The sequence below is a fragment of the Schistocerca piceifrons genome, chromosome 1 (genome assembly GCF_021461385.2).
Source record: "Schistocerca piceifrons isolate TAMUIC-IGC-003096 chromosome 1, iqSchPice1.1, whole genome shotgun sequence".
NCBI classification, from domain to species: Eukaryota; Metazoa; Arthropoda; class Insecta; order Orthoptera; family Acrididae; genus Schistocerca; species Schistocerca piceifrons.
Window position 1 is genome coordinate 992308698 of NC_060138.1, and position 27261 is coordinate 992335958.

General features: G+C 39.7%; 1 protein-coding gene across 2 annotated transcripts in view; it reads left to right on the plus strand.

Annotated features, from left to right (window-relative positions):
* Positions 1-27261, plus strand: part of LOC124778849 (nucleolar complex protein 4 homolog A) — a 163823-nt gene that overhangs the window by 68217 nt on the left and 68345 nt on the right. For both annotated transcript variants that reach the window (XM_047253673.1, XM_047253680.1), the window contains exon 5: positions 12721-12921. In XM_047253673.1, coding sequence (XP_047109629.1) covers positions 12721-12921 — 201 coding nt within the window. The remainder of the gene's footprint in view (positions 1-12720; positions 12922-27261) is intronic.

Here is a 27261-nt window from a genome sequence, read left to right on the forward strand (position 1 = left end):
CTTTCCACGAACAATATGAGACTGGAATAGAAGGGAGAACCGATAGAGGTACTCAAGGTACCCTCCGCCACACACCGTCAGGTGGCTTGCGGAGTATGGCTGTAGATGTAGAAGGGGATAGATAAGTACAGGACAGGGTCTAGTTAAGATTTGAGGCCAGGGGGCTACAGGAATGTAAAATATGTTGCAGGTAGAACTCCCCCTGCAGAATTCAGGAAAGCTGGTGTTAGTAGGAAGGATCCAGCAATCATTGAAATGAGGTACATTGTGTTGGGCAGCGTGTTCAGCAACTGGGTGGCCCAGCTGTCTCTTGACCACAGTTTGTCAGTGACCATTCACATTAACAGACAGCTTGTTATTCATCGTGCAGTTTAGTTTGTAGATCAGATGATCCCTTTCATAGGTAGTGCTGCCTTTGATGGGATAGGAGGTGCCTGTGACTGGACTGGAGTACATGGTAGTGGGAGGATGTATGGGGCAGGTCTTGCATCTTGATGCATGGACACAAGCCATGAGGCAAGGGTTTGGGGGCAGAGGTAGAGCAAGAATGGACAAGGATATTGTGTAGTTTTGGTGGGTGGTGGAATACCACTGTGGGAGGGGTGGGAAGGATAGTGGGTGGGGTATTCCCCATTTCAGGGCACAACAAGAGGGAGTGAAAACCCTGTCAGAGAATGTGTTTAGTTGCTCCAGTCCTGAATGGCACTGAGTCACAATGGTTCTGCTCCTTTGTGGGCAGGTGGTGGGTGTGTGACAAGTGGTAGGTGACTGGAGAGACAAGGCACAGGAGATCTGTTTCTGAACAAGGTTAGATGTGTAATTTCAGTCTATAAAGGCCTCAGTAAGACCCTTCCTATATTTGGAGAGAGACTGTTCGTCACTGCAGATCTAACAACCACGGGTGGCTAGGCTGTATGCAAGGCGCTTCTCGGTACAGAATGGATGACAGCTTTCGGAAGTGGAGGTACTGCTAGTGGATGGGTGGTAGATTGAATACAAACAGAGGTTCTGATGTGACCATCCTTTAGGTTGAGGTCTAAATTTTGGGTTGAAGATGGACTGGAGGATCGACTAACAAGCTGTCTGTCTCCGTGAATAGCCACCGGCAAACTGGCCAAGCAACAGCTGGACCACCCAGTTTCTGAACATGCTGTCCAATACAATGTGCTTCAGTTCAGAGTCTGCTTCAAAGACTGTGTCATGTGGATCCTGCCTACCAGCACCATCTTTTCTGAACTGCACAGGTGTGAAATCATTTTGCAATATATCCTACATTCCCATAACCCTCCCTGTCCTCAACCATCACTAGTCCCTGTCCTGCACTTACCCATCCCCTTCCCTGCTGCCACTCCAGCACAACATAGCCTTCCATTCCACTAACACATCCACTAGTCCTTTTCCCTTTCAATATCTCTCCTTTTTCTTCCTCCCAAACTTCTTTATTGCATCTAACAGCCCCATGCTATCCCCACCATGTCCCTGTACTCCCATGAGCTACACTACACATTTCCTTACCCCAACATGGTATCCCCTCCCCTCCCTGCCCTGAGCATTTTCCTTATCCCCACCACTGGATCCCCCAGGGGGCTCGCCAGTCTTTGGCGAGTTCGTGCTTGGCTACCACAGGGCCCCAGCTTTATCTATCCTCTTGCTATTCTTTTTCCCCTTCCTTGGGGAATATGTCTGGGGTGTTATTGGAAATGTTCTGCAATGTCTGTCGCTGACATAAGAACAGTCTCAGCTTTGTATTTTCCCTCCCTTTTCCTTTCTTTGTTTCCCTTCTCCTCTCGTTCCCCTGCTTCGATGTTTGAGGTTCCTCTTTCTCTTCTTCCTCCATGTGCACTGCCGAAGGCTGGTCCACACATCTGATGTGTAACAAGTGACTGGGTAACACGTAATTCTCAGCCCCAAGTCGACATGAAGGGTTCACACGTACCCCGTGGTACAGGCCAGGCCCAGGGAGGGGTGACTGCCTGAGCTGCAACCTTCCCAAATTGCCAATTGATCCGTCTGTCAGGTGTTCGGGAGGTGTGACTTGAGGTGTGAACAATCACCTAAGGCGGATGAAGGGGGTGCCCCAGTTGGAAGGAGCATCCCATTGTAGACGCTGGCAATCATGGGGTATTTTCTTGCAATGATTCAGTCATCTTCACAATCAACGCCTCCGAAAGGTAAAGGTAATGAGGCTAATGATTCAGAGACCCTTCCCGCTGCACCCCGGTTCCTTGTGGTCTCACGTACTTAAGACGGTCAGTCCTTTGCCATGGTAAATCCATTTATTATTCAGAAAGGTGTTGAAGCAATTGCCAGCCCTATGAAATCCTGCTCTCCTTTATGGGATGGCACTTTGCTTTTGGAGACTACTTCTGATTCTCAAGCACAACAACTGCTTTTCACCTTGGTGTCATTTACACTAGGCTGCTCGATGGTCTAACTGAGGCTGAAATCCAATCTTACCTATCTGATCAGAGTGTCATTGCCGTCTATCGTGTAATGAATATGGTATATTCCTCCTTAGTACCCAACCGCACTCTTTTTCTCACCTTTGATAGAGTGGTGCTTCCATCCAAGATCAAAACAGGCTATGAAATTATCACAGTCCGGCCATACATTCCGAACCTGATACGCCACTACCAGTGTCATCGTTTCAACCACACTAAGATGTCTTGTCAACACCCAGCCAAGTGTATCACCTGTGGTAGGAATGTGCACGAGGGTGATTGTCCGCCTCCTCCTCCCCGCTGTATCAACTGCAATGGCGGCCATGTTGCCAACTTTCGGGATTGTCCTGTGTATCTTAATGAGCGGGCAGTCCAAGAGATCTGAGTAAAGGAAAAAGTGCCTTACCCAGTCACTTGCAAGTTATTGGCTAGTTGCAAACCCTGCGTTCTCCCGTCTGGCACCTATAGTTCTGTTCTTGTTACCCCTCAACCCATGAAGGACATCGCCATGCGGACATGTGACGTCCAATTCAGCTCTGAGGCTGTGAAAACACCCAGTGTCAAGTTAGCATTGTCATCCCCCTGTTCAGTTGTGCAGCAAGCCATCAGACTGTCACCTCAAGAGGCGAAGCCACCAGCTACACAACCGGTAGACTGGAAAGGACAGAAGTAGTACTCCCACGAAGACATCCTCTGTCCCTCCAGCCAAGCACCACCTGAATCTTCCTCTAACGGTAAAGGCTCGAAGAAGTCCACCAAAGGCAAATGGTCTTCTCCTTCGCCAACTTGAAGATCCTCTTCGACGGTGTCGCCATGCAATAACTTAGCCCGGGCGGCCTCTATGTCACCGATGCACACCACCAACCATTTTTCAACGTTGGACTCCACAGACCGACCGCATAAGCAAGCCAATGCTTCTGTGGACCCCATGGAGCAGGATCCTCCTGCTTCTGTGCCCTGTAGTGGTGATTCTTCACAGTCTGGCACTCGGCAGCTGCTGAGGTAACACCCCTACAGCTCTTCTTCATGGCTCTCCTCCAATGGAATGTTTGCGGTCTTCAGTCCCGCAAAGAGGATTTACAGCTGGTTTTAGCATTGCAGCGTCTCCTTGTGTTCTGCCTTCAGGAAACAAAATTGTGCCCTTACGACTGCTCTCAGCTTTCACATTTGTTATTGGTTCGTTTTGACCTTCCCCTGAGGTTGACATTCCACCTGATGGGGGTGTCATGCTGCTCGTACGGGATGACATTCATAGTTAATCCATTTCCCTGACTACCCATCTTCAAGCTATGGCAGTTCGCCTGTTCCTTCCCACTGACCTTTTCCCCCTGTATCACTTATGTCCCTCCCTCATTCAGTGTCACCAGGGCAGACTTCCTTCAGCTTATTGGGCAGCTCCCTCCCACATTTTTGCTACGCAGTGGCTTTAATCCGCATCATCCCCTTTGGGGTTCTCCCAGGACCTGTTAGAGAGGTGCCCTCATGGCTGACCATCTGAACCAACTTAACCTCTTCTGCCTAACACTGGAGCACCTACTTTCCTTTCTGACTCCTCGCACACCTATTACCATTTGGACCTATCCTTCTGCAATGCCCAGCTTGCCCTTCGCCTTGATTGGCTTGTTCTTTCTGACACCTACTCGAGTGAACATTTCCCCCCATGCTATCCATTTGCTGACTCCTACCCCATGTGCGTGCACATCCAAATGGCAGCTTACTGAGGCTGACTGGCAGCTTTACTCCTCCCTGGTGACCTTGGCGACCTCCGAAGAACAAGATTTCCCCAATTGCAATGATCAGGTGGAATATCTCACAAACGTTATCCTTACTGCTGCAGAACGTTCCATTCCTCGTACTTCCTCTTTACCACATTGTGTCCCAGTCCCTTGGTGGACTGAGGCATGCCGCAACGCAATTTGTGCATGGGGATGTGCTCTCCGCATTTTTACCTGTCATCCTACGCTGGCAAACTGCATTCATTATAAACAAATGCAGGCAAAGTGTCGTTGCATTCTTCGGGATAGCAAAAGAGCTAGCTGGATTACATTCACTAGTTCTTTTATAAGTTCCACCCCTTCCCCTGTCGTGTGGGCCAACCTCCACTGGCTCTCTGGGACCAAGATCCACTCCCCAGTTTCTGGCCTGACAGTAGAAGACGATGTCATTGTAGACCCTATTGCCATCTCCAACACCTTGGGCCACCATTTTGTGGACATTTTGAGCTCTTCCCACTATCGCCCTGCCTTCCTCCATCGGAAATGAGTGGAGGCGGCTCGGCTGATACCGCTCTCTTATCCGAAACATGAGTGTTAGAATGCAGTTCATCCCGTTCCTCCACTCCAGGGCCAGACACCATCCACATTCAGATGTTGCAGCACCTTTCGCTTGCGGGCAAGCACTTTCTGCTTAACACATACAACCGCATCTGGGCAGAGGGCAAATTTCCCAGACGTTGGAGTGAATCCACCATCATACCCATACCTAAGCCCGGTAAGGAAAGAAACCTTCCTTGGAGCTATGCCTCATTTCTCTCATCAGCTGGGTTTGCAAGGTGATGGAACATATGATTCATACCCAGCTGGTATGGTGGCTCGACTCTCACAAATGTGGATTTCGAATGCGGTGTTCTGCAGTTGACCATCTTGTTACTTTGTCCAACCATGCCATGAATGGTTTTCTGTGGAAACCCCAGACTGTGGCCATGTTTTTCGATTTGGAGAAGGCCTACAACACCTGCTGGAGAATTGGTATCCTCCATACTCTTTACGGATGGGGCTTCCGTCGCCAGCTGTCCTCTTTTGTTCAGGAATTTTTAAAAGACTGAGTTTTCAAGGTGCGTGTGGGTTCTGCCTTGTCGGACACCTTTATCCAGGAAAACGGTATGCCTCAGGGCTCCATCCTGAGCTTTGCCCTCTTTGCTTCCACCATTAACCTTATAATGGCCTGTCTCCCGTCAGGCTTCTCGAGCTCCCATTTTGTTGGCGATTTTTCCAATTGTTGCTATTCTCTACAGACCTGTCTCACCGAGTAGCATCTTCAGAAATGTCTTGATCATCTTTCCTCCTGGAGCATTGACAATGGCTTTTGTTTTTCCACTGATAAAACCGTCTTTATAAATTTCTGGCAACACAGTTGGCTTCTCCCACCATATTTACATCTTGGGCCTGTTGCCCTACCATTCATTGAAAATATGAAATTTCTGGGGCTCATGCTCAATAGGAAACACTCTTGGTTCTCCCATGTGCCTTACCTGGCAGCCCGCTGTACGCGTTTTCTTAGTGTCCTATTTATTATATTTTAATTAATTTATTTATTTAAGAAATTTGTTTAAGAAAATTCTCTGCTTCTTATTTATTTTTGGTACTTTTAGTTATTGGTTTTTATTCAGATTTTAGTTTCAGTCTTTTGAAAGCTGAGGAATATAAATCCATGGTGTTAAATACCACAGGAGAGCTAGATATATGTCCCGCAGCGTCAGTCTCACTGATACTCTTCGTCAGAACTGCTCCATCTGAAATCTCTAAAATTTTTATTTCGCTACGAAGATCGTTCAGCACAACTAGGTGCTATGTCTAGGTGCTATGTTGTATGATGTGTATGGATTGATGTGTCTAACTTTTTTATCAACAAAAAGTTTATTGCTTCTTCTCTCGAAGAATATTGACCATGAAAAGATGTAGACCTTGAATGCGTATTAATTTCTTGAATTTGTTTATTGTGCCATTGACTAACTAAACATTCACAATGAGCTTAATAGCGTCACACAACAATAACAAAATCTCGCCAACGTAAAACACATCCGATCTCTGTAATCACTTCACACAGAGTCCCCAAATATACATCTGTGGTTACTTATTCCAGAGAGGTGCGTCCGTAGCATGGAACTTCCAGTTCTCGCAGGCAGTTTGTACTACTCTTGGCATTAATAATTTGCCGCACCTGAGTCAAAGTTTTTCACCATTTGTGATCAATTGCACCTACATTTTCTCAATGGTGCCGATCGAACCACCCAACTCTGTTTGTACCGGTCCCTTGTCCATTCAAAATTCGACTATGGCTACTTTGTTTATGTGTCTGTATGTCCATCCCTCTTATGCCGTCTCAACACTATCCACCATCCATTTGGCCACTGGCACCTTTTACACTAGCCCGATTGCCGATTGAGAGTCTGTATGCTGAAGCTGCTGAACTACCACCGTCCTACCACTGTGACTTTCTCCTCAGCAGGTATGCATGCCGTTTATCTGCCATGCATGGCCACCCATCCTATGCCTCCTTCTTTGATGATTCCTTTGATCGCCAGTATGGGGCGCGTCCCTCTTCTCTGTTACCTCCTGGAGTCGGTTTTCGGCTCGTGATACAGCGAGTTAACTTCACACTACCTGCAACTTTCCTGGTGGGTGTGAACCCTTCACCAACTTGGCTTTGTGGTGCAGCCCACGTTAACCTTGGCCTTCATTCACTTCCTAAGGACACTACTCCAGCCTCGCTCTATCACCTTCAGTTTCATGACCTTTGCATGGAACTGTGCGATAGTACCTTTGTATACACTAATGGCTCTCGGACTGACCATGGGGTTGAGTATGCCATCATCATTGGCACCTGTGTCTTTCAATATTGGCTTCCGGCACACTGCTCAGTATTTACAGCCAAGCTCTTCGCCCTGTGTCAGGCCATAGAGTACATCCAGTGACAAAGACCTTTCAATTGTGTCCTCTTCTCAGACACACTCAGCACCCATCAAAGTCTATGTGCGCTGTACACCGCCCATCCCTTAGTGCAGCGGGTCCATGAAAACTGTCATTTGCTCAGTCTTGGTGGAGCCAGTGTGATGTTTCTGTGGGTTCCTGGTCATGTCGGTCTGCCAGGAAACGAGGCTGCTGACGCTGCTGCCAAGGCTGCAGTCCTCGTAACTCAGCCCACTAGTTCCTATATTCCCTCCCATGATCCTTGTGTTGCTGTCTGTCAGGAGGTGGTGTCCCTTTGGCATTGCCAATGGTTCTCCCTTCACGGGAATAAGCTCCGGCTTATCAGGCCTCTCCCAGCAGCTTGGACGACCTCCTCTCAGCCCTCCTCTCGGGAGGAGGTCATTTTAACTAGGCTGCATGTTGGGCACTGCCTTTTTAGCCATCATCATTCGATAAGTGGCACTACCCCACCACTTTGTGCACACTGTGCCAAAGTTTTAACTGTCCGCCACTTCCTGATGGAATACCAATTTTTTAACCATTTACATTCCAGCTTGGTTTGGCCGTCTGAGTTATCGACCATTTTAGTAAATGACGCACAGGCTATCGACTGCATTTTACTTTTTATCCGCCAAAGTAATATTGCGAAGGCTATATAATTTTTAGTTTTGGACCTCCATTTCTGTACAGTGTCTTTCTTAGCCCTTTCTCTACGTGCCTTTTTTTTAGCTGTTTTCTCTTACGTCTGTTGGGACTAACATATAGTCACTTTTTAACTCCTCTCTGTCTTCGTGTTCTATAGTTTTGACTTGGGTGTGTATGACCCCAGTTGTTTTTTGCGCCCTAAAGCAAAACAAAACCAAACCCACCACTGGACTGCTGCTTGCATCATGAGCAGTTACACCTCAGTATGGTTGCAGCGCCCAGTGACAGTGGCCGAATGTGTGCATGTTGTGCTTGTGTGACTCTGTGCGTGCTTTCAACTTCACTAGATCTTGTTGCTTGAAGCTAAAATATATAGCAGTCTTTTTGTTGTGCCTGTTTCCAGCTCAACATCTCCTGTATATGGTAGCAATCTATCCTTAACACAACACTGTTCTTATTCCATCCTGGATTTTCTGTCATTTGAAGTTATAACATTATACATTTAATTTTTTCATGCACAGGTCACTAGCACAATACTCTGCATTTATAGTTGAAATATTCTTTAGTTGCATGGGCATATGTAGTAATAATGAAAAACACTAATAGCACAATACTTTCGATTTTACTTTTACATGACTCTGTTATTCATTTCTGGCCATATGGACACTTTGCTGTAAGCCATATCTTAAGGTCTCTCTTATGTCTTTTGGCCGTTAACTTTTTGAATTCACTCTGCTTCTTTGATATATGGACTGCTTTCCATTAGTCTAAGTGAAAAATCTTCCTACCTCCTTGTACTTTAACCATGAAATTCCATCTTTCTGCTAGTACCATGCAATGAGTCCAATATATATTATCTTTAATGTTTCTGACTATAGATGTTGCCTATAGATGTAGATGTTAGATTAGTACACACACTTGATGTTTCCAATACCCAATTAAAGTACTACTGACCACAGGAAAATATGAGTATTCACTGGAAAATAAAATTTGTACAAACATGTGAAACATCAGTAGAAAATAAAATATTTTGTTTGTAGAGATTTAAAAGTATTATTGATGTATATAACCTTTTCATTTTAACAACAAGGCCTTTTGTATGTCTGTATATAGTTTTAATTTATTTTCATATGGTCAGTAATTAAAATAAAAATGTTGTTTTTACTAAAATTATTATTTAGTATTTGTTAACTCACACGGAATTTAAATAAAAGTAAGAAAAAAGGTTATAGTTAATTAAATTTGAACAAGTTACTTTATGACTGCATAACTCTTACTCTGTACACTAAGTTACCTGTGGCAGTGTTTAATAAGCTGCAGTCCAATTTATGAGCGATGGCAGTTTACGCAGGTCGAGGCACAGGCGATAATTGCATTGTTGGCAGTTCCAAGTGACAGTTGCAGTATGCACATGCATGTGCTTTGTACATGAAGAAAGTCCTTTGAATTATGTCTCTTTCACTTGCTTATGTAGTATTTCACTCTTACCACAACCATCAGTGGTGTCAAATTGCAAAAAATTGAATAAAAATGTACTAAATAACTCACTCTCTTCACATTGGCTACTACATTCACAGCGATTGCTCAAAACACTACTGAATGCTCATTGACAGTGCAGAACAAGCTGAAACTCGAATGCCTTTGTTTGTGATTCAAGCTATAGAAACGTTTTGTACTTAACTGTACTCTGAAATATTCCAAATTTAAAAGCAATTTTTTGAGATTGTGGTTATAAGATTTTAGGAAGTTGATGTATTGCCTTTGACCGTCAAGTCCTATAAGCATCAAGAAAATCAAAGATTACCAGTCCATGAGGTCCACTTGTAAGTTTATTTCAAGATTCAAGTATAAATGTGAATCAGACCACACTCCATATTTTGGCTGATGGTTGATGAAATATGGTTTTACCAATTTGACTAAGAGGTTGAGTAGCATTCATGCATCAAGATATTTCACAATAATGTTCGTTCAAAGGAATTGTAGAGGCCAAGGAGCATAGGTAAAAGAAGAGTGTCCTTATACATTGTGCACAATTGTATTTAAAGGGAATACGAGGTCTGTTCAAAAAATTCCAGAACATTTGTAATTTAGCACCAGTGGTGTGTTGGAGCAAAATATTGTTGATATCCCTGGACACTCCTGTGTTTAATGTGTAACTGCTGGAAGTTTCATTGTTGTATGTCAGTTAGTTATTGTTCAGTGCTGTATTGAGTATAATGTTGTGTTGCACAGTTTGAAAATTTCGAGATGGCTGAGTTAGAGGAGCATGAAACTCCAGAAAACCTTTACACGGGCATGCCAAAGTTGCAGTAAGCCCACAGTGATGAGTGCTTAAGCCATACTCGGTGTTATGAATGGTTCACACAGTAACATTTCAACTGGATCATGTCATTAAATCCTGACACAGCATCTTGGAATGCATTGTGTTGCCACAAAATTCATCCCACAGCTCATTAATCAAGACCAGAATGACCTTCACCTCACAATCTGTGAATAGCTTTTGGATCACACAAATGAGAACAAGATGTTCTTTAAGAGAATCATAACTGATGATGAGACATAAGTCTACAGTTATGATGTTCAGACAAAGGTTCAATTTTCACAATGGGTCAGGGAAGGTCCTCAAAGTCCAAAGAGAGCTCATCAGGTGAGGTCAGATGTCAAAGCCATGCTGATAGTTTCCTCTGACTTCGAAGGATTAATTCATCATGAAATCGTACCACAGTGACAAACTATCAATCGATGGTACTATCGAGACGAGTGCGAGAAAATGTAAGAAGGATACGGCTTGAAATGTGGCGAGACAATTCATGGCTCTTGCTTCACGATAACATGCCTGCACATTCATCCCTGTTGGTGCATTACTATTGCACAAAAAATGAAATTACTGTGCTGCCTCATCGTCTGTACTCTTCAGACCTGGCTCCTGGGAAAATTTTTATTTCCAAAGTTTAAAACCTGTTGAAAGGATGAAATTTTGCAATGGTAGATGAGATAAAAGAAAATTTGCAGATGGCGCTTCGCGCGATCCAGCAAGAGGCTTAGCAAGACTGCTGCCAGAAATGGGGACGGCAGTGGGAGCTGTGTATCAATTGGGAGGAGAGTATTTCAGAGGATACCATGCACAATAAGTAAAAGGTAAGCATAGAAAAATTTTGTGGATAAAGTTCCAGAATTTTTAGAACAGACCTCGTATTATAGTAAGTTTGATTGGTGTGCTGATTTATACTTTCCTAATCGTTCTGAAACAAGTCCAATGTTGTAGCTAAAGGGTGGTCTTTTACAATACATTCTTACCGTAGAAGTGCGAAAACAAAGCAAAATGTTTATCAACAGTCTTCCAAAGAGAGGATGTTATGGCTCTCTATGTATGTATGTATCTATCTATCTATCATGAGGGAAGCTCTGGTATGTGCGACTTGAAGGAGTACACATAATGTAATTCAGTAAATAAAAAATCTACTCACCAAGTGGCACAGAACCCGTGCTTGAAAGGAGGTGATAATTATGCAAGCTTTCAGAGGCAGTGGCTCCTCCCTCCAGCAGCAGGGTTGGTGGGGAAGGAAGAGGGGTGAAGGGAAAGGACTGGAGAGGTCTAAGAAAAGGGGCAGATTTTTCAAAAGTCATCCACAACCGTGGATCCGGGAAAACTTACCAGACAGAATGAGAAGGAATTTTAGCAAAACATTAAAAATTAACCCTGTATATTGTGAGTGGCACAGTGATCAAAACATTTGATTTGTGTTCAGGAAGAAGGGGGATCATATCCACATGAAGCCATCATTATAAAGGAGGGAAACATTCCACGTAGGAAAAATATATCTAAAAACAAAGATGATGTGACTTACCAAATGAAAGTGTTGGCAGGTCGACAGACACACAAACAAACACAAACATACACACAAAATTCAAGCTTTCGCAACAAACTGTTGCCTCATCAGGAAAGAGGGAAGGAGAGGGAAAGACGAAAGGATGTGGGTTTTAAGGGAGAGGGTAAGGAGTCATTCCAACCCCGGGAGCGGAAAGACTTACCTTAGGGGGAAAAAAGGACAGGTATACACTCGCACACACACACATATCCATCCACACATATACAAACATGTTCCCTCTTTCCTGATGAGGCAACAGTTTGTTGCGAAAGCTTGAATTTTGTGTGTATGTTTGTGTTTGTTTGTGTGTCTGTCGACCTGCCAACACTTTCATTTGGTAAGTCACATCATCTTTGTTTTTAGATATATGAAGCCATCATTGTGTAGATTTCCTGCTGCTCCCCTCTGTCACATGAAGCAAAGCCAGGATGGTTCTTTCAGTGAGATCATGGCCTTCTTACACCATTGTTCATCTGAAGTAGTACTCAATCTCTATCAATTTCAGTATCAGAATGTTGTTGAACTGGAAGCTTTCTTGTTTTCTTGAACAAGGCACTGCTAATTCATGTTTGTCTCTTGTGATTACTTTCCATCTAGTGGGGTGTAACGTGTTCTGCGTGAAAATAAATTTCTACTACAGTTGCAATGTTATTGATTCTTTTGTGAGTGTTTCTGTACTAACAATAGTGCGGGATTGTTTTTAAAGCCTTCCAGTGCTGGAAATATTGTGCCCCCTTACTGATATTTCCCATAAAATTGAGTGTGTCGTCTGTAAGTAAAGCAGTGTCTGTCTCACAGTACTGCGTGGGAAGTATCTCCATCCTTAGTGCCACACTTGATGTTTTATCTTTGGATTATTTCATTGAATAGTGGAATGAAATTACCTAGGTTATGTGGAAAGAAGGTATTTGCAGTTATCTCAACCCTTGACATGTTATTGTGATTAATATTACAGGACTTGAGTAACCATTCAAATAGATGCTCACACACTGAGATAGTGAACAATGTCAGAATAAGAAGTTTCTTATATAATGTAAAAGTATTTTTTAAAGGAAGTATTAATTTTTCATGTTTCAGAACAGAACTGTTTTGTGCCTAAAACTCAACTTATGCAGAAGTGGCTTAACAAAGTTTGGAATTGTATGAGCAAGTGGGAGTACTGGAATTACTCTCCAGTAACTCAACGGCATTTGCTTGTAGTTTTGCTTGAGAAACTCCTTCCACATTTGGAAAAACCACTGCTTCTTACAGACTATTTTATTGACTCTATGGATGTGGGTAAGTATCCAAATGTACTTTCCATATGAAATGTGCTTGTGCTTCTAGCATCCTAGTTGGTGTCAGACAATGGAGTTAAATCTATGTGAAAGAATATTGTCTGTTGACAACTGTGTATATGGGTGTGGGGGGCATGCATGGTAGAACCAACCTCATTTGACACTTGGAGAAATTTATTTTCTAATAATTAAGTCTTTATTGCGTTGTGTTTTGTATACAAAAAAAAATCTAAAGTGTACTGTTTCCTGATAAATAACTCATTTGATCTGGTTAATTAATTTGAAGTGAAGTAACCAAATCTAGTTTCACAGAATGACATTTTTTCAATGACAATCTGTTTCAAACCTGTCAGTGAACACAGCTCCATTTCAACCAGTTTCTGAGCAAACTCGCTAAGGGAACTGCATGAAACATGTGTTTGGAATCGGGTATACCTCAAAAGGCCATTGCTCACAGCAACACATTAAGTTGCTTGTGTTCAGTAGACCAAACAACGTAAAAATTGGATGTAGCTGACTGAAGGCAAGGAGTGTGGACTAGTTTTTGTTTTCCTTCTTTTCATATGTTTCAAGGCATTGAATGCGCCAGTGGGCATTTAACCCACAATACTTGTTGTGTGTAGCCCTTCAGGCAGAAGTGTGCTTTTTTTTAGGGTGTTTTCTGGCCCAGTCATTCAGGTTTCGTGAACATGGACCTGGGTGTTTATTTCAACATTCTAGTGTTGCCCATTCTTCTGTTTCTTCATGATGACTACTCCTGTCTTCCAAGATGATAAAAGCCTTGTTCAGCAGTCTGCATACATACATTTATGGTTTTACAAAAAGACATGCACACTATGACATCTCAGTTGGGAAAATTAATCACTCAATCTTAATCCCATAGAAAATGATGGGGATTATTTGGAACAACAGGTGAATGTAGCAGTCAAGACACCCGCAATTTAGTGGTTCTACAGGGCCTAATCATGAGTGTGTGGCTTCACCTAGATATGGTTTACCTGAAAAAACTATTGGACTCATTTCCTCATCAAATTTAAGTTGCTATCCAGACTTGAGGTGGTGTTATGTAGTATTAGCATGATGCCTTTTGGGGGGACTAATCTTTTATCCAGTTTGCTTATAATGGTAAAATAAATGTGTAGGTCACTTGTAGAAGATGACTGTCTCCATGAAGCTGAATGAATCAAGGGTTTTTTTTTTTTTTTTTTTTTTTTTTTTTTTTTTTTTTTAAGGCAGGGAAAATTATTTGCCTTTACACAAACTTTCCCCTTAGATTTATCATAGTTGCGAAGTTTGTGCATTTCAGTCTGAGCAATAACTCTATGTGACCAGATAGATATTTCTGTGCAGTTTTCATTACATCTGTTTTATTTCGTCCACGTATTGTCTCCACATTCCTGTCTTCCTATAGGCACCGATTTCCCTCTGGAACTCTGTCACTTTTTACTACCTCAATAGTGACCAGTAAACTGTTTAGTAGATGTAAACAATATTTGTGTAAGCTTTCGCCATTTATATTTGTTGAGATATGTACCTTTCTTTACAACTAAGCACCTGTTGTGAATGTTTAACTAAGTTGGGGGACACCCACACTTGCCAGTACATTTTTTACATTTAAAAATCGCAGTAAAACACTTTGAAAGTTTGTAATACCTGTATTTCTACTCTTTAGACACAAAGCAATTAGGTCTGGGACAACACAAAATGGAAGTTATGGTATATTCTGTGCAGAAAGTACAATTTCCTCCTGCATCTTTAAGAGAAGTGGTTACTTAGAAGCCTAGTAGCTGTAAATTTTGAAGCAGCTGTTGAAATCAACTGTGTGATGTGTTATAGGTAGGGACAGGAAAATATTGTTGGATTTCATGACTAATTTCAGTGTTATTTTCTGCCAATTTCAGTGTTGTTTTTGCTAAATTTGTTGTTATTTGTTATGACTGGTAAGGGTTCTGCAGAACCCTCATTCTCCTTATTCTTTAGAACATAACTACACACATATTACTCAAGCCTATTTGAGTAAATAGTCATTACTTGAGAGTAACAATATAATTTATTGCCATATTTAGATGCAATAGACCTTTTCAATGTAAAGGATCTCAAACAACTCTGTTATGTAATATCCAGCAGTGTTTTTCTGTGGAATGCTTCTGCTTAAAGGATTCCCTGGAGTGACAATGGTGTTTGAGGTTGCTCTACTACATTGGTCCTCATGTCAGAGCATCACCCATTGTGTTCACAACAGTACATGAAAGCCAATGAATACCTCAAACAGAAATTACAAAATACAGCCAGAAACTTAATCTAGTACATGTTACAAATCAAGTTGACTGCATTTATTGACATCATAGATCACATTTATTTAAATTATTAAAAAGGAGTAATATATGTTAGATATAATCAATTAAATAAAAGTATTAATTTGCTATTTCAGTAGAAAGCATTGTTATAACTGCAAAGTTCTGTTCTTAGACATTATGTTACTCATCTGTCAACACTACACACATATTACTCAAGCCTATTGTAGTCTGGAAACAGCCACCCAGAGTGTAAAATTGAACACAGAAGACAAACTACCTTCATCACAGCACCTGACATTTGACAATGCCCATATACCCTTCTGGTATGGGAAGTTGCTGTTTCACTAAATTATGAAGGGAGTCGTACATGGCTGAGATTTGCCATTCAAGGTATGCGTAACAGTCTCACTGCCATGTCAGCTTTAGTAAAGTTCATCATCATCATCATCATCCTGTGACTAAAAGAAAAACTTAGAACTGTGAACACAGTTTACATAGATCTGCGGCAGTGAGTTGTTAGCCTAATTTGAAGGTGCAACTGTTTCCTTCACCTCTGCCTGAAGTATTCGTCCCTTCATAGTTCTCAAAAGTTTCCTGGTTTATCGCCAAAACTTAACTTTTCCACAATAATCCCACAGTCTTCATTTTTAACTTGGAGTACAGATAAAGTTCTGACCTGGCAATGTCATATTTCCTGATATTTTTGTGGAACAGATTGTACCACAAACAAAGCAGTCTGGGAAGATCTGTAAGGTGAACTACACACTTTTTGTAATACGTGAGTATAAGAATGAAAATAACCAATTACAACACTTCAGCTTCACTATTAAGTTACCCGACATGGCACCCACACCTTTTAGTTCTTTCAGCTACTCAGAGAATTGGACACACAAAATCATGCAAATGTGTTCCTGGCAGTAAAAGAGAACACTAACAAAGTTTATTTCAATATGTATCCAATTTTATTTTTACTGTTTAATGAATGAAGTTTGTGTTGACTGCATGATTTGTTGGATAGACAGGGGCCTGGGTTAGGTCGAAATGTGATCAGATACCTTGTTGATTTACATGATTTAATAAATAATGTGCTGAATTTGGTTTTTTTTTTCATATTTATACTTGTGTACCATGTAAATATGTAGTTTAATTAATGCATCACATTAACAATTTCTCAAAACAATATGACTTTTTTGTGCAATCAGACTATGCAAAAGAGTCAGGAGATTTCATGGCGGTAACTAAAACCCTTACTGGAATGGTGATCGTTGGAAACTGAATATTTTCATTTGAGGTCACATCTAAAGCCATAGTTCTTTACATAGAAAATCAGCTGTCATCATACACAATTGTCAGCATTGATTACACACAATTGTTAGCATTCACAAGAAGAGACAAAATCCACTTTCAGCATTCAGTAATTGTCAGTTACCAATATTAGTAAACTGCTATCCTCAGATTTACATTTTGCTCCCGGAAATAGGGAAAAGCCAGATTTTGTAACGTTTTACAAAAAAAAAAAAAAAAAAAATGCTGATTTTGCATTGTGTTGATATAAATCAGAGATTTCAAAGAATTTTTTCTTAATTGTTGATGCAAAATTTTCCTATCCCTAGTTATACGATACTGTAGAAGTGAAGAGAATATAAGTTCACCACAGCACATGAATACATCAACAGCTGTTCTTGAATGATATCTGTGAATTAAAACAATTTCTTACCTGTTCTTCTTGCATTAATTTTTTTAAATGACCAGTACTGGTTCAACATGAACCATTTTCAGATTCGTAGACAACAATATAATAATTAATTAGCAAATACTGTACGAAATACAAAATGTTACCATACTATGCCAACACCAAATGCATCGAAACTTTCCTGAATGTATTGGTTACAAGAGTCCAATTATCAGCAGCCACATGATAAAACAGTGACTTGGTAGAATCCACACTTTAGCATAGCTGCTGACATATGGTATATTTGTCACATTTGAATAACACACCCATACTGAATTAATAGTAAATTTTGTTGTTTGGTGTGAATAGTGTTCTTGGAGGTACTTAATTAAAATTTATTTATTTTATTTACACGTCAAGTTCCATAAGACCAAATTTAGGAGCAAATCTCCAAGATCATGGAACGTGTTAGTACATAAAATTACAACATAAAATTAATAACAGATAAAAATAAAATGTTTATGAACCCGAAAAAAGTCAATCCATAAGTTTAAGTAAAAACAATCATCAATACAACAAGAATCTCCTTAATTTTTCAAGGAACTTCTCTACAGAATAGAAGTGACCCATGAGGAAACTCTTCAGTTTCGAGTTGATAGTGCATGGATTACTGCTAAGATTTTTGAATTCAAGTGGTAGCTTATTGAAAATGGTTGCAGCAGTATACTGCACACCTTTCTGCACAAGACTTAAGGAAGTCCAGTCCAAATGCAGGTTTGATTTCTGCCGAGTATTAACTGAGTGAAAGCCTCTTATTCTTGGGAATGAGCTAATATTGTTAACAAGAAATGACAGTAAAGTATATATATGTTGAGAGGCCAATGTCAAAACACCCAGACTCGTGAACAGGGGTCGACAAGAGGTTCGTGGACTTACACCACTTATTGCCTGAACATTCATTTCTGAGCCAAAAATATCCTTTTAGAATGGGAACAGTTACCCCAAAATATAATACCATATGACATAAGTGAATGAAAATAAGCAAAGTAGACTAATTTTCGTGTCGAATGATCACTCGCTTCAGATACCGTTCGCATAGTAAAAATGGCAGCATTAAATCTTCGAACAAGATCCTAATCGTGGGCTTTCCATGACAGTTTCCTGCCTATCTGAACACCTAGAAATTTGAACTGTTTGGTTTGATTAATCATATGCCCATTATCTGAAATTAATACGTCAGGTCTTGTTGACTTGTGTGTTAGAAACTGTAAAAACTGAGTCCTACTGTGATTTAGTGTTAGTTTATTTTCTGCAAGCCATGAACTTAGGTCATGAACTGCACTATTTGAAACCAAGCCAATGTTGCACAAAACATCGTTTGCTACCAAGCTAGTGTCATCAGCAAACAGAAATATTTTAGTTACCCGTAACACTAGAGGGCATATCATTTATATAAATAACGAACAGGAGTGGCCCTAACGCTGATCCCTGTGGCTTGTCAAGATTAAGATATATTATCCGTGGTGTTGCTGTGGGACTGTCTTCTTTATGGCTTGCTTTTTCATGTGATAACTGTTTTGGTGCTGTGCTGTGCTGTGGGACTGCCAGTTGCCTGCCAACAACAACCATAGGCAGAGGGCCACATAGGAGGGCCCCCACCCATCACTGTTGTCAGGCGCAGCACATACATTCTAGCTGTCCCACCACACATTTCTTGTCCCTATCATCTTGGATATCCGTATGCAACAATCATCACTGTAGTAAGTCATCATAAATGTTGAAATAGACATTACGATTGACTTCAGTCTGTTCATTCAAGATCGTATTTTGATCTTGCTTTTTGCGAGTGGAAATTTCAAGTTCCTCCAAGACATTAAGGAGTCATCCCTTTCTGGACCTGTGTATTATTTCCAAATTTTGCCCAGTGTTTGTGATTGAGTGCTGTAAGGTTTCTGTATACGCACCAAATTCTGTTTTGTTCTGAGAGTATGTGTGGTCCTTCCCATTTGCCCTATGTACTGTTTACAGTAATCATTGCATTTAATCCTTAGCACACTTGAATCCCGAAACTCATTCCTAATATTACCGATTTGATGGCAGAGCTTGTTGGTGTGTGACTAGCATCATAGGACATTCCTGTGAAAGAAATAATAGAAGTCACCAAAAAAAAATTTCCTCACATACAAAAAATAGCAATAGGTGAAGTGACTGAACTAGTGGAAATGTTGCAAATGGTATTTTTGTTCAATTACTTCACATTCAGTGATAAATTTTTTTAACAGAAATGTGGGTTGACTGTGCGTGACAGTTCAGTTGGAATCTTGGCCAATATTTTTATAAACTACTGAGAAAACAATTTCTTTGATGAAAATTACAAAATATCATGTGTTACATGAAATATGTAGATGATTCAATTTTATTAGACAAAGGAGATAAAAGTGACATTAACCCTAGAACAGGCATGCTTTTTAGTGTTGCAGAAGCAGGCATGTAGTGTATTATGTATACTTTGATGATAAGTAGCTATTTATTGCTATTGCTTCATCATTTATTGCAGTAATTTACATTACATCATTTAATGTATACAAGTAATATTTAAGTACAACAAAAAACCAGTTCAAAGTTGCAAATTTCACTTTTTTTATCCACTCGATGACTAGTTTCAGGCCAAGACACGTTTTCAAATCATTGTACATAGTGAGAAATGGTATTTCCGAAAACGTAAAAACCATGTCAGAAATGTGCAAACAAACAGTTACAGCACATACAAATTGTTCATTTGCACATTTTTGACATGGTTTTTACATTTTCGCAAATACCATTTCGGAGTACATTACAGTGATTTTCAAATCTGCAACTTTGGCCTGATTTTTTGTTGCACTGATTAACAGAAGTTCCACAGCTATTCCAACATGCTGGAAGTTCATAGTAACATTTATGCTTATGCTCAACAATAGATTCATACATGTTATAAATGCTAGTTTCATACATAGGAATAATTTACTTGCAAATTAATTGTCTTCGACTTTGGATGAATGCACACTACATTTTTGGCAGAGAACTGTTGTCTAGAATGAGAGAACTGTTGTGTAGAATGATTTCTGCAAACAAAATCTTTGCGAAAGCTGCATCTTATTGCCGTAGAGCTATTCTGTGCCCTTTCACAAATTCCACATCTACCTTTTTTCTACTTTAGTTGCTCTTGTATGTGTGTCTCTTGATCATTGAAACATTGCAGGTGTGAGGTGTGATCAGAAATACACAGGAATTTTTTTTTAAGTATCTTTATTTATTTATCAACATTAACATTGTCCTCTTCAGAGCAATCCCCCTCAGATATAATACACTTGTGCCAGCACTTTTTCCAATCTTGAAAGCACTTCTGGAACTCACTTTTCATTATGCTCCTCAGCTCGTTAAGTTCTGTGGATTGCTTCGCACGAACCACATTAAGTTCCAGGTAGTATACCTTCTTCATTGTATAGTCATATTATCGAAGAAGACACTGAGAAGAACTTTCATATGTGATCGAACTTGTGAAGTTTTTTTTCAGTCTTGGCTCTTCAGGCAGTTTACAGAGACTTGGTTTTTCCCTCATACACATATACCCATGTTTTGTCACCTGCTGCTATCTTCTTTAGAAGTTGTGGATCATTGTCGACTTCAGTCAGCAATTCCTGAGCGATGTCTATTCAATGACGTTTTTGGTCAAAATTCAAGAATTTCAGAACAGACTTTGATGCTACACGTTTCATGCCCAAAACATCCAAAAAAATGGCTTGCGTGAGCCAAACGGTATGCTGCATCATCAGCAACATCTCTGATGGCAATTCGGCAATTTTCGAGAATCATTTTCTTTACTAATTCTATGCTGTCATCAATAATTAATGTGCTGTGCTGTCCAGGACAGTCGTCATCTTTAAAGTCTTCTCAATCCTCTTTGAAACTTTTAAGCTACACATAAACTGTTGTCTTACTCACAGTAGATTTTCCAAAATATTCCATTTTTCAAGCAAAATTTAATGCAAATTCTTTGATCAATCTTGTTGGAAAATAAAAGTTTGTCGAGCACTCGAGAACAGCTATAACTTTTTCGGCTGTCAACATTAAACTAAACATTTAAAACGGCTGAAAATACAAAAATACATCAGGAACATGTGTACCAACAAGATAAAAAAAAAAAAAAAAAAAAAAAAAACGAAAATATGATTTATAAAGTCCACAAAATTAAAAAATTCCCATTACTTTTTGATCATACCTCATACATGCTAATATCACCTGGTAAACTTGGTATTGCAAATTTCTTGTTACAATGTGTTTTCATGAGATGTGAGAAGAAACTTTCTTTAGAAAAACTCAGCAAGGCCGTTTCTCATTCTTTTGATTTGCTTGAAACATCAGCACATTGAATAAGAGCCACATTAAACTAGGTGTACCATATAGCTATTGTCCATCTTCTTGCCATTCATGTTACTGGATATTATTGCGCATTTGATCAATGGCATCAACTCTACCCTTTGTCATATTATAAACTAGCGTAATATGAGGTTTGTTAGTGACCGCACCCAGGCAGGATTTCTTTTTTATCCGTTATTTGGGTTACAACACAAGTGATTTAGTTTTGCAGCAGAGAGAGAGAGAGAGAGAAAAAAAAGAGAGAGAGAGAGAGAGAGAGAGAGAGAGAGAGAGAGAGAGAGCCATCATTGAGCTAGTGTACCAGTTATTTATTTTCGCTTTTTTATTTGTCCTTTTTATCGGCTAGGTTAGTCTACATATCAAATGTCTTATTATAAACACAGAATGGTTCCTGTGTCTTTTAGCCGCAATACACTTCCGACACACTAGTGTAAAATGAATTAGCACCATGCAGAGCAAATATTTTGATGTCATATTTAGCTGGTTTGTTGGGAAATGTATTGTATGAAACTGCAAAGACCCTAGAATGCTTCTAGTTTCTCACCAGTAATAACAAATTCTCGAATTATTCATGTATTTCTCACAAATGCGTCCAGAAAGCTCCTAACAGCTGCTCATCTATCTGTCTCACATCCCTAATTTCTTTATCATCAAATCTAGTGCACCTGAGAAGCAGTAAAAATATCTTGTCACTCATGCAGTACCTCAGAACAATCATTCTAGCTCTATCATTTGATCAAAATTCCAATTCGTTTGTGTGTTTTACAACTTTTGAGGCCAATCAAATTAAGAATGCCTTATTCTGCACAAATTTCGTTTGTCTGTTAATGTGGTATCTGTATCTCTAGAATAATTTTCTTCTTGACTTTTTCTGCAAATGTGTAGATTTGTTAAATGCACAGTTTCATCTGTCATATCAGTATTTATGATTTTATGGAATTATTACATTTACTTTACATTATCTCACACTACCATTTTAGGACCTGGAATGATCTTGACAATATTTATTGCTGGTACACAATCTGTCTTTTTATGCACATCAGTTTTCATCCATTTTGTTTGTTTCTACCAGTAAATATATCGTTTTCAGTATCAGAGGAAGGTAACCTTCCATCACACTCAATTTCAGAGTCACTAACATCACCACTTTATAATATTACTTCATCCTCTCCATCAGAACAAAAATAATCAATATCTCCACAGTTGTTCTCTTCCACAAGCACCTCTAAAAAGGTTTCGTTTGAATACTCCTCTATCGAGTATTTTTTGGCCCTAAAATTACAAACACAAACTGTTGTTAGTGACTAATGGAGTATAGTAATGGAGGCATCTAAGAGATACCATTTTTAGCATACCTCTTCATGTAAATGCACAAGAGATAATGTTGACAGTTTGAAGTAGTGCTTATGTGACCAGGCATGTGGTGTATACAGTACTCAGGTGCTGCGCATCCAGAATAAGTTATCGTTGCCCTTGACCGGTTGATGCTGAGATCTCTATGACACAACTACATATAAGCTAAACTATGATTAGAAAGGTATCAACAATTAGACGCCTATAAATCTTAGCATTTTTCCGGTAGAAGGCAAAAGGGACTCTGGTGTAAAAGGTGATTCTGGTGTATAAAATATACCAGTTAGTGTTAAAAACTTAGCACATAAAATGAGTTCACAGTAACTGAAAGTTATATTTACCATGGACTTTCAGGAGGATAACCTATTTAACACTAAGCAATGCAAGTGGGTGTATTTTAATGCAATGGTGTATAGGTTATAAAAATTGCTGCTCAGCCAGCAGGAAGTATAAAAAGAAGTGAGTGTGTTAAAGCAAATAGGTACAGGAGCAAGGACCCGGTGAAAAGTTATAATAATGTAAAGAAGCAGCAGCTAAAAGAAATAAATGAAAGTCACATTGCAGTTGAGAATAACAACAAGAAAAGATTTGTGGCTGTAATTTACAAAGAAATGGCTTGCGACAAAATTAAGAGATGTTTTCATAAAGCAAGTATTAAAATTGATTTTTGTACAAACAACATGTCAAAATTGAAGCTCCACCAGAAAACCAGTAAAAAACAACTGCCTTTAAAGTTGATTTTGAAGAATCAGTGAAGTGTCCTCAATCTCAGGGCTGTGAACATGACACAGTACTCCAAACAAACTATTGATGTCACTACAGCACAGTCTCATTGGAGCAAGAGAAAAAGGCTTCAAACTCACTCTGGCACCTTGTATGTGAAGTTGCTTTAACACTCTGAGTGAGCAAATTCCGTCTTTGCAATAGCAAAACCAGTAAGTCAGGTTGTGTGTGTGATAACCTAAAGTCCCTACAGAGTTCATTAAGTTCACCCTGAGTATTGTGATGAGGTGATGTTGATTGTGGTAGCTACACTCGAATCTGGGCCAGTAAGTGCTGTGCTGGTTGCTGCTGCTGCTGCTGCTGTTTCATTCTCACTGCTGTCAGATAGCATCACTTGCTGGCTTAGGAGGTGGAGAAGCATCATGAGGAACTGGCTGCGTATGGCTGAGGGCAGGTATGGATACTGAATAGCTTGTTTTGATTTTGCAGAGTACTCTTTCACTTTGGTCAAGCAGAAATAGCAGTAGTGGCATGATCCTTCTGTTGTGCTACACCATTGATACCATAAATGGCACTGATGCTTAAGAACTCTGCAGCATACATACAAGTTAATTGCACAAATGTTACAACAAAGATGAGGAGTAAAAGGCTCATTGTGGTTCCCAACTCTACAGTCAAAATACAACTTATGTGCCTTCTTAACTAAGGAAGTAAGGTTATCCCTTTGAATCTTCACTGTAAATTCCCCACAGATGTAATAAAACATATTTGTCTAGACATTGTGCAGAAGTTTCTGTCAAAATATACTCGTATATCACAAACTTCACATGACAACATGCAGTACAGTAGGAACTGCCGTTGCAGTGTAGCACCAACTCTCTGTCTTCGAAATTGCAGGAAAACTTACCAGGTGGCAGCACGAGGCACAATTGTGACTTCTGTGTGATGGCTAACACCAGATGGAGAAACACAGAGATCGAAATACTTGTTTAGAAGAAAGCTTCCATATTGTATGTGAAATGAAACTTCCTTCAGTTAAATTAAAACTTATTTCCGTACCAGAGAAAAAAAGCCTGATATCCAGAAGAAACTATGTAATAGAGAAAAACTAAAAACAGATAAGAATTTAATAGAAGAATATTAGTCGTAATCATCTATTTTCATGCAGAGGGCAAAAAGTGAGTTGTGCAATGTTGTTGGTACACCCTTCATTACTTTGAATAACTACAAATTATTTTATGGCCATTTATAATTTCATACACCCACAAATAAATAATTCATATCTGAAGTGCTCCTCAGGGAAAAAATTGTTTTCTGTGTGACAACAGACCAAAAGAGGAATGGGGCTACGAAGAAGTGACAGCATACAAATCTATGTCATCTCCAGGCAGTATCTCATGTATTTCCTACAGGTATTTACTTGAAAAGTACTACTTTGCTTACAGTTGTGTTGCACCCCCCTTTCAAAAGGATCTGTTAAAACATACTCTCTCAAATTTACTCTGTAAACACAAAAATAAAGTAGAAGAAAAAAATGACTGTTTTTGAGGAAAATTTATAGGACAGAAATGAATGCAAATTAGCTTGTTTTTTTTTTATATAATTTGCATATTAAAACTGGATATTCTGAAGCTTCTTGAAGAAAAAAGTGAGTCAATCTTGCAGAAAATTTGCTAAAACAGTATTAGTATTTTTTTTGTCCAATGATCATTTTATAATTATACTGGCTGTATCGATTTAACATAAGGTTGTTACAATCTGTCCTGGATTTTCCATTGTTTGATTTGCGCCACAGATGAACATTGAAATGTCAGCAGTTGACAGTAAATGGATAACTGCTGGTATTAAAAAGTCCTCTGAAACTCTCAAATGCTTCTGACATTTAAAAAAAAAAAAAAAAAAAAAAAAACCTGTGATAATCAAGAGTTCCTAAATTATAATGACAGTTACAAAAATTGTACAGTAAGGTACTGCTTGCTGCAAATAAATAAATAAATAAATAAAAAGGAATGATGTATAGTGCACAAAATAAAAATAAAGTAATATGAGCCATAACAAAACAAGAAACCAAAAAAGACAGAACCACATACAATTACATAAAAATTAAAAAAATGGAACCAGATTGGCAGAAAATATGCAAGAACTAGCAAATCTGAATAATGACCATTTTTCTGCTATACCAAAGAAACTGCAGGAAAATGTCGCTAAAATAGGTGTAGCATTGAAAACAAATTATGTAGCTGGTACAATGAGAGCAAATAGTTGGGAAGATAATACAAAAATTAAAAAATAAAAAGTCAACAGGGGTAGTGACGTACTAGTCTCTGTCCTGAGGACTGAATGGACAGCTTAGTAACTCCATTACCAAACATAATAAATGAGTATTTTAGTTTAGGCATTTGATTGCATTGATTGACTGTTTTGTCCACTTTTGGTAGAATATTTTATACATTATGAATGAAAACATGCACGACACTGTATAGTATTCTACAATATTTATTATATATTTTACCAACCAGTTTTTGATTGTTACACCATCATCAGATTCAAAGATAAATGTGTGTTTAAAGCTCACACATACTAAAGAAAGCCAGTGGTAGAAAATATTGTAACAACAGACGAGGTTCCCTGATCTCATCACTCTCAAGTAATAATAGTAGTAGTAGTAGTAGTAGTAGTAGCAGTAGTGGTAGAATGAGTCATGAAAGACACACTAATGTATTATCTGAGTAAATACAGCCATCTTATCGAAGCACAGTTTGAATTCCAAGTTAGCAGAAGTACAGCATTGTTTGTAGCAAAGTTCAGAAGAGTGGTATGTGAAGATCTCAACAGAGTGACTGTGTTATATACTTATTTTTGGACCTGCCCAAGGCTTTTGACAATCTTGGCCAGTTAATAAACAAAATAGAAGTGCTCGGTATAACACAAATGGTAAAAGAAAGGTTCCAGTCATATTTTGGAAAAAGGGTGCAAAAGGTAGACATATCCCACACTTTAAATTATCCCAAATTTTTAGTGAAACATTTATCAAGCCCCAAACATATTAATATAGGTGTTTATTAGGGAACTATGTTGGGGCCAATTCTGTTCTTAACATGCACTGTCCAGTTGCATTAATGTGACCACCTGCCAAAAGCCTGAGTAAACACCTTTTGCAGTGTGCACCACTGTGAGATGTGTAGGAAGGGAATCAGTGAGGTTCAGGAAGGATGCTGACTCCTGTGCTGTGGCCAGTTGCACTAGGTTTCTCGGTTGAGGATCAATGGTGTGAGCAGCCCGATCAGGTTCGTACCACATATTCTCGATTGAGCATAAATCCGGGTAGTTTGGTGGCAGAGGAGTATGGTAAACTCATCCTGGTGCTCTTTGAACCATGCACGTACACTGTAGGGTGTGTGAGAGGGTGCATTGTCCTGCTGGTAGATGCCATCATACCGAGGAAAAACAAACCGCATATAGGAGCGATGTGGTCCCAAAGAATAGATGCATATTTTTATTGATCCATTGTGCAATGCCAAGGCCACCCAGGGAGTGCCATGAAAATGTTCCCCAGACCACAGTGTATCCTCCTCAGCCCTGGACCCTTCCAGCCAATTATTACAGGGTGATTGCTTTCAGCCATTTCATCCTGTACAAGCAAAGGCCTTCTGTTTGATTGAACCTGAAACATGTTAGATCTGAAAAGGCCACTTGGTGCCACTCAGTGGATATCCAATTGTGGTACTGCTGTTCAAATTCCAGCCTTTGTGACTAGTGAACAGCATACTGCATGGGTGCATGAACCAGGCACCTGCTTTAGATGCCGATACACAGTAGTGTTCGCTGAATGGTCATTGAGGGGACACTGTTCGTTATCCTTTTTTTCATCTGGACAGTC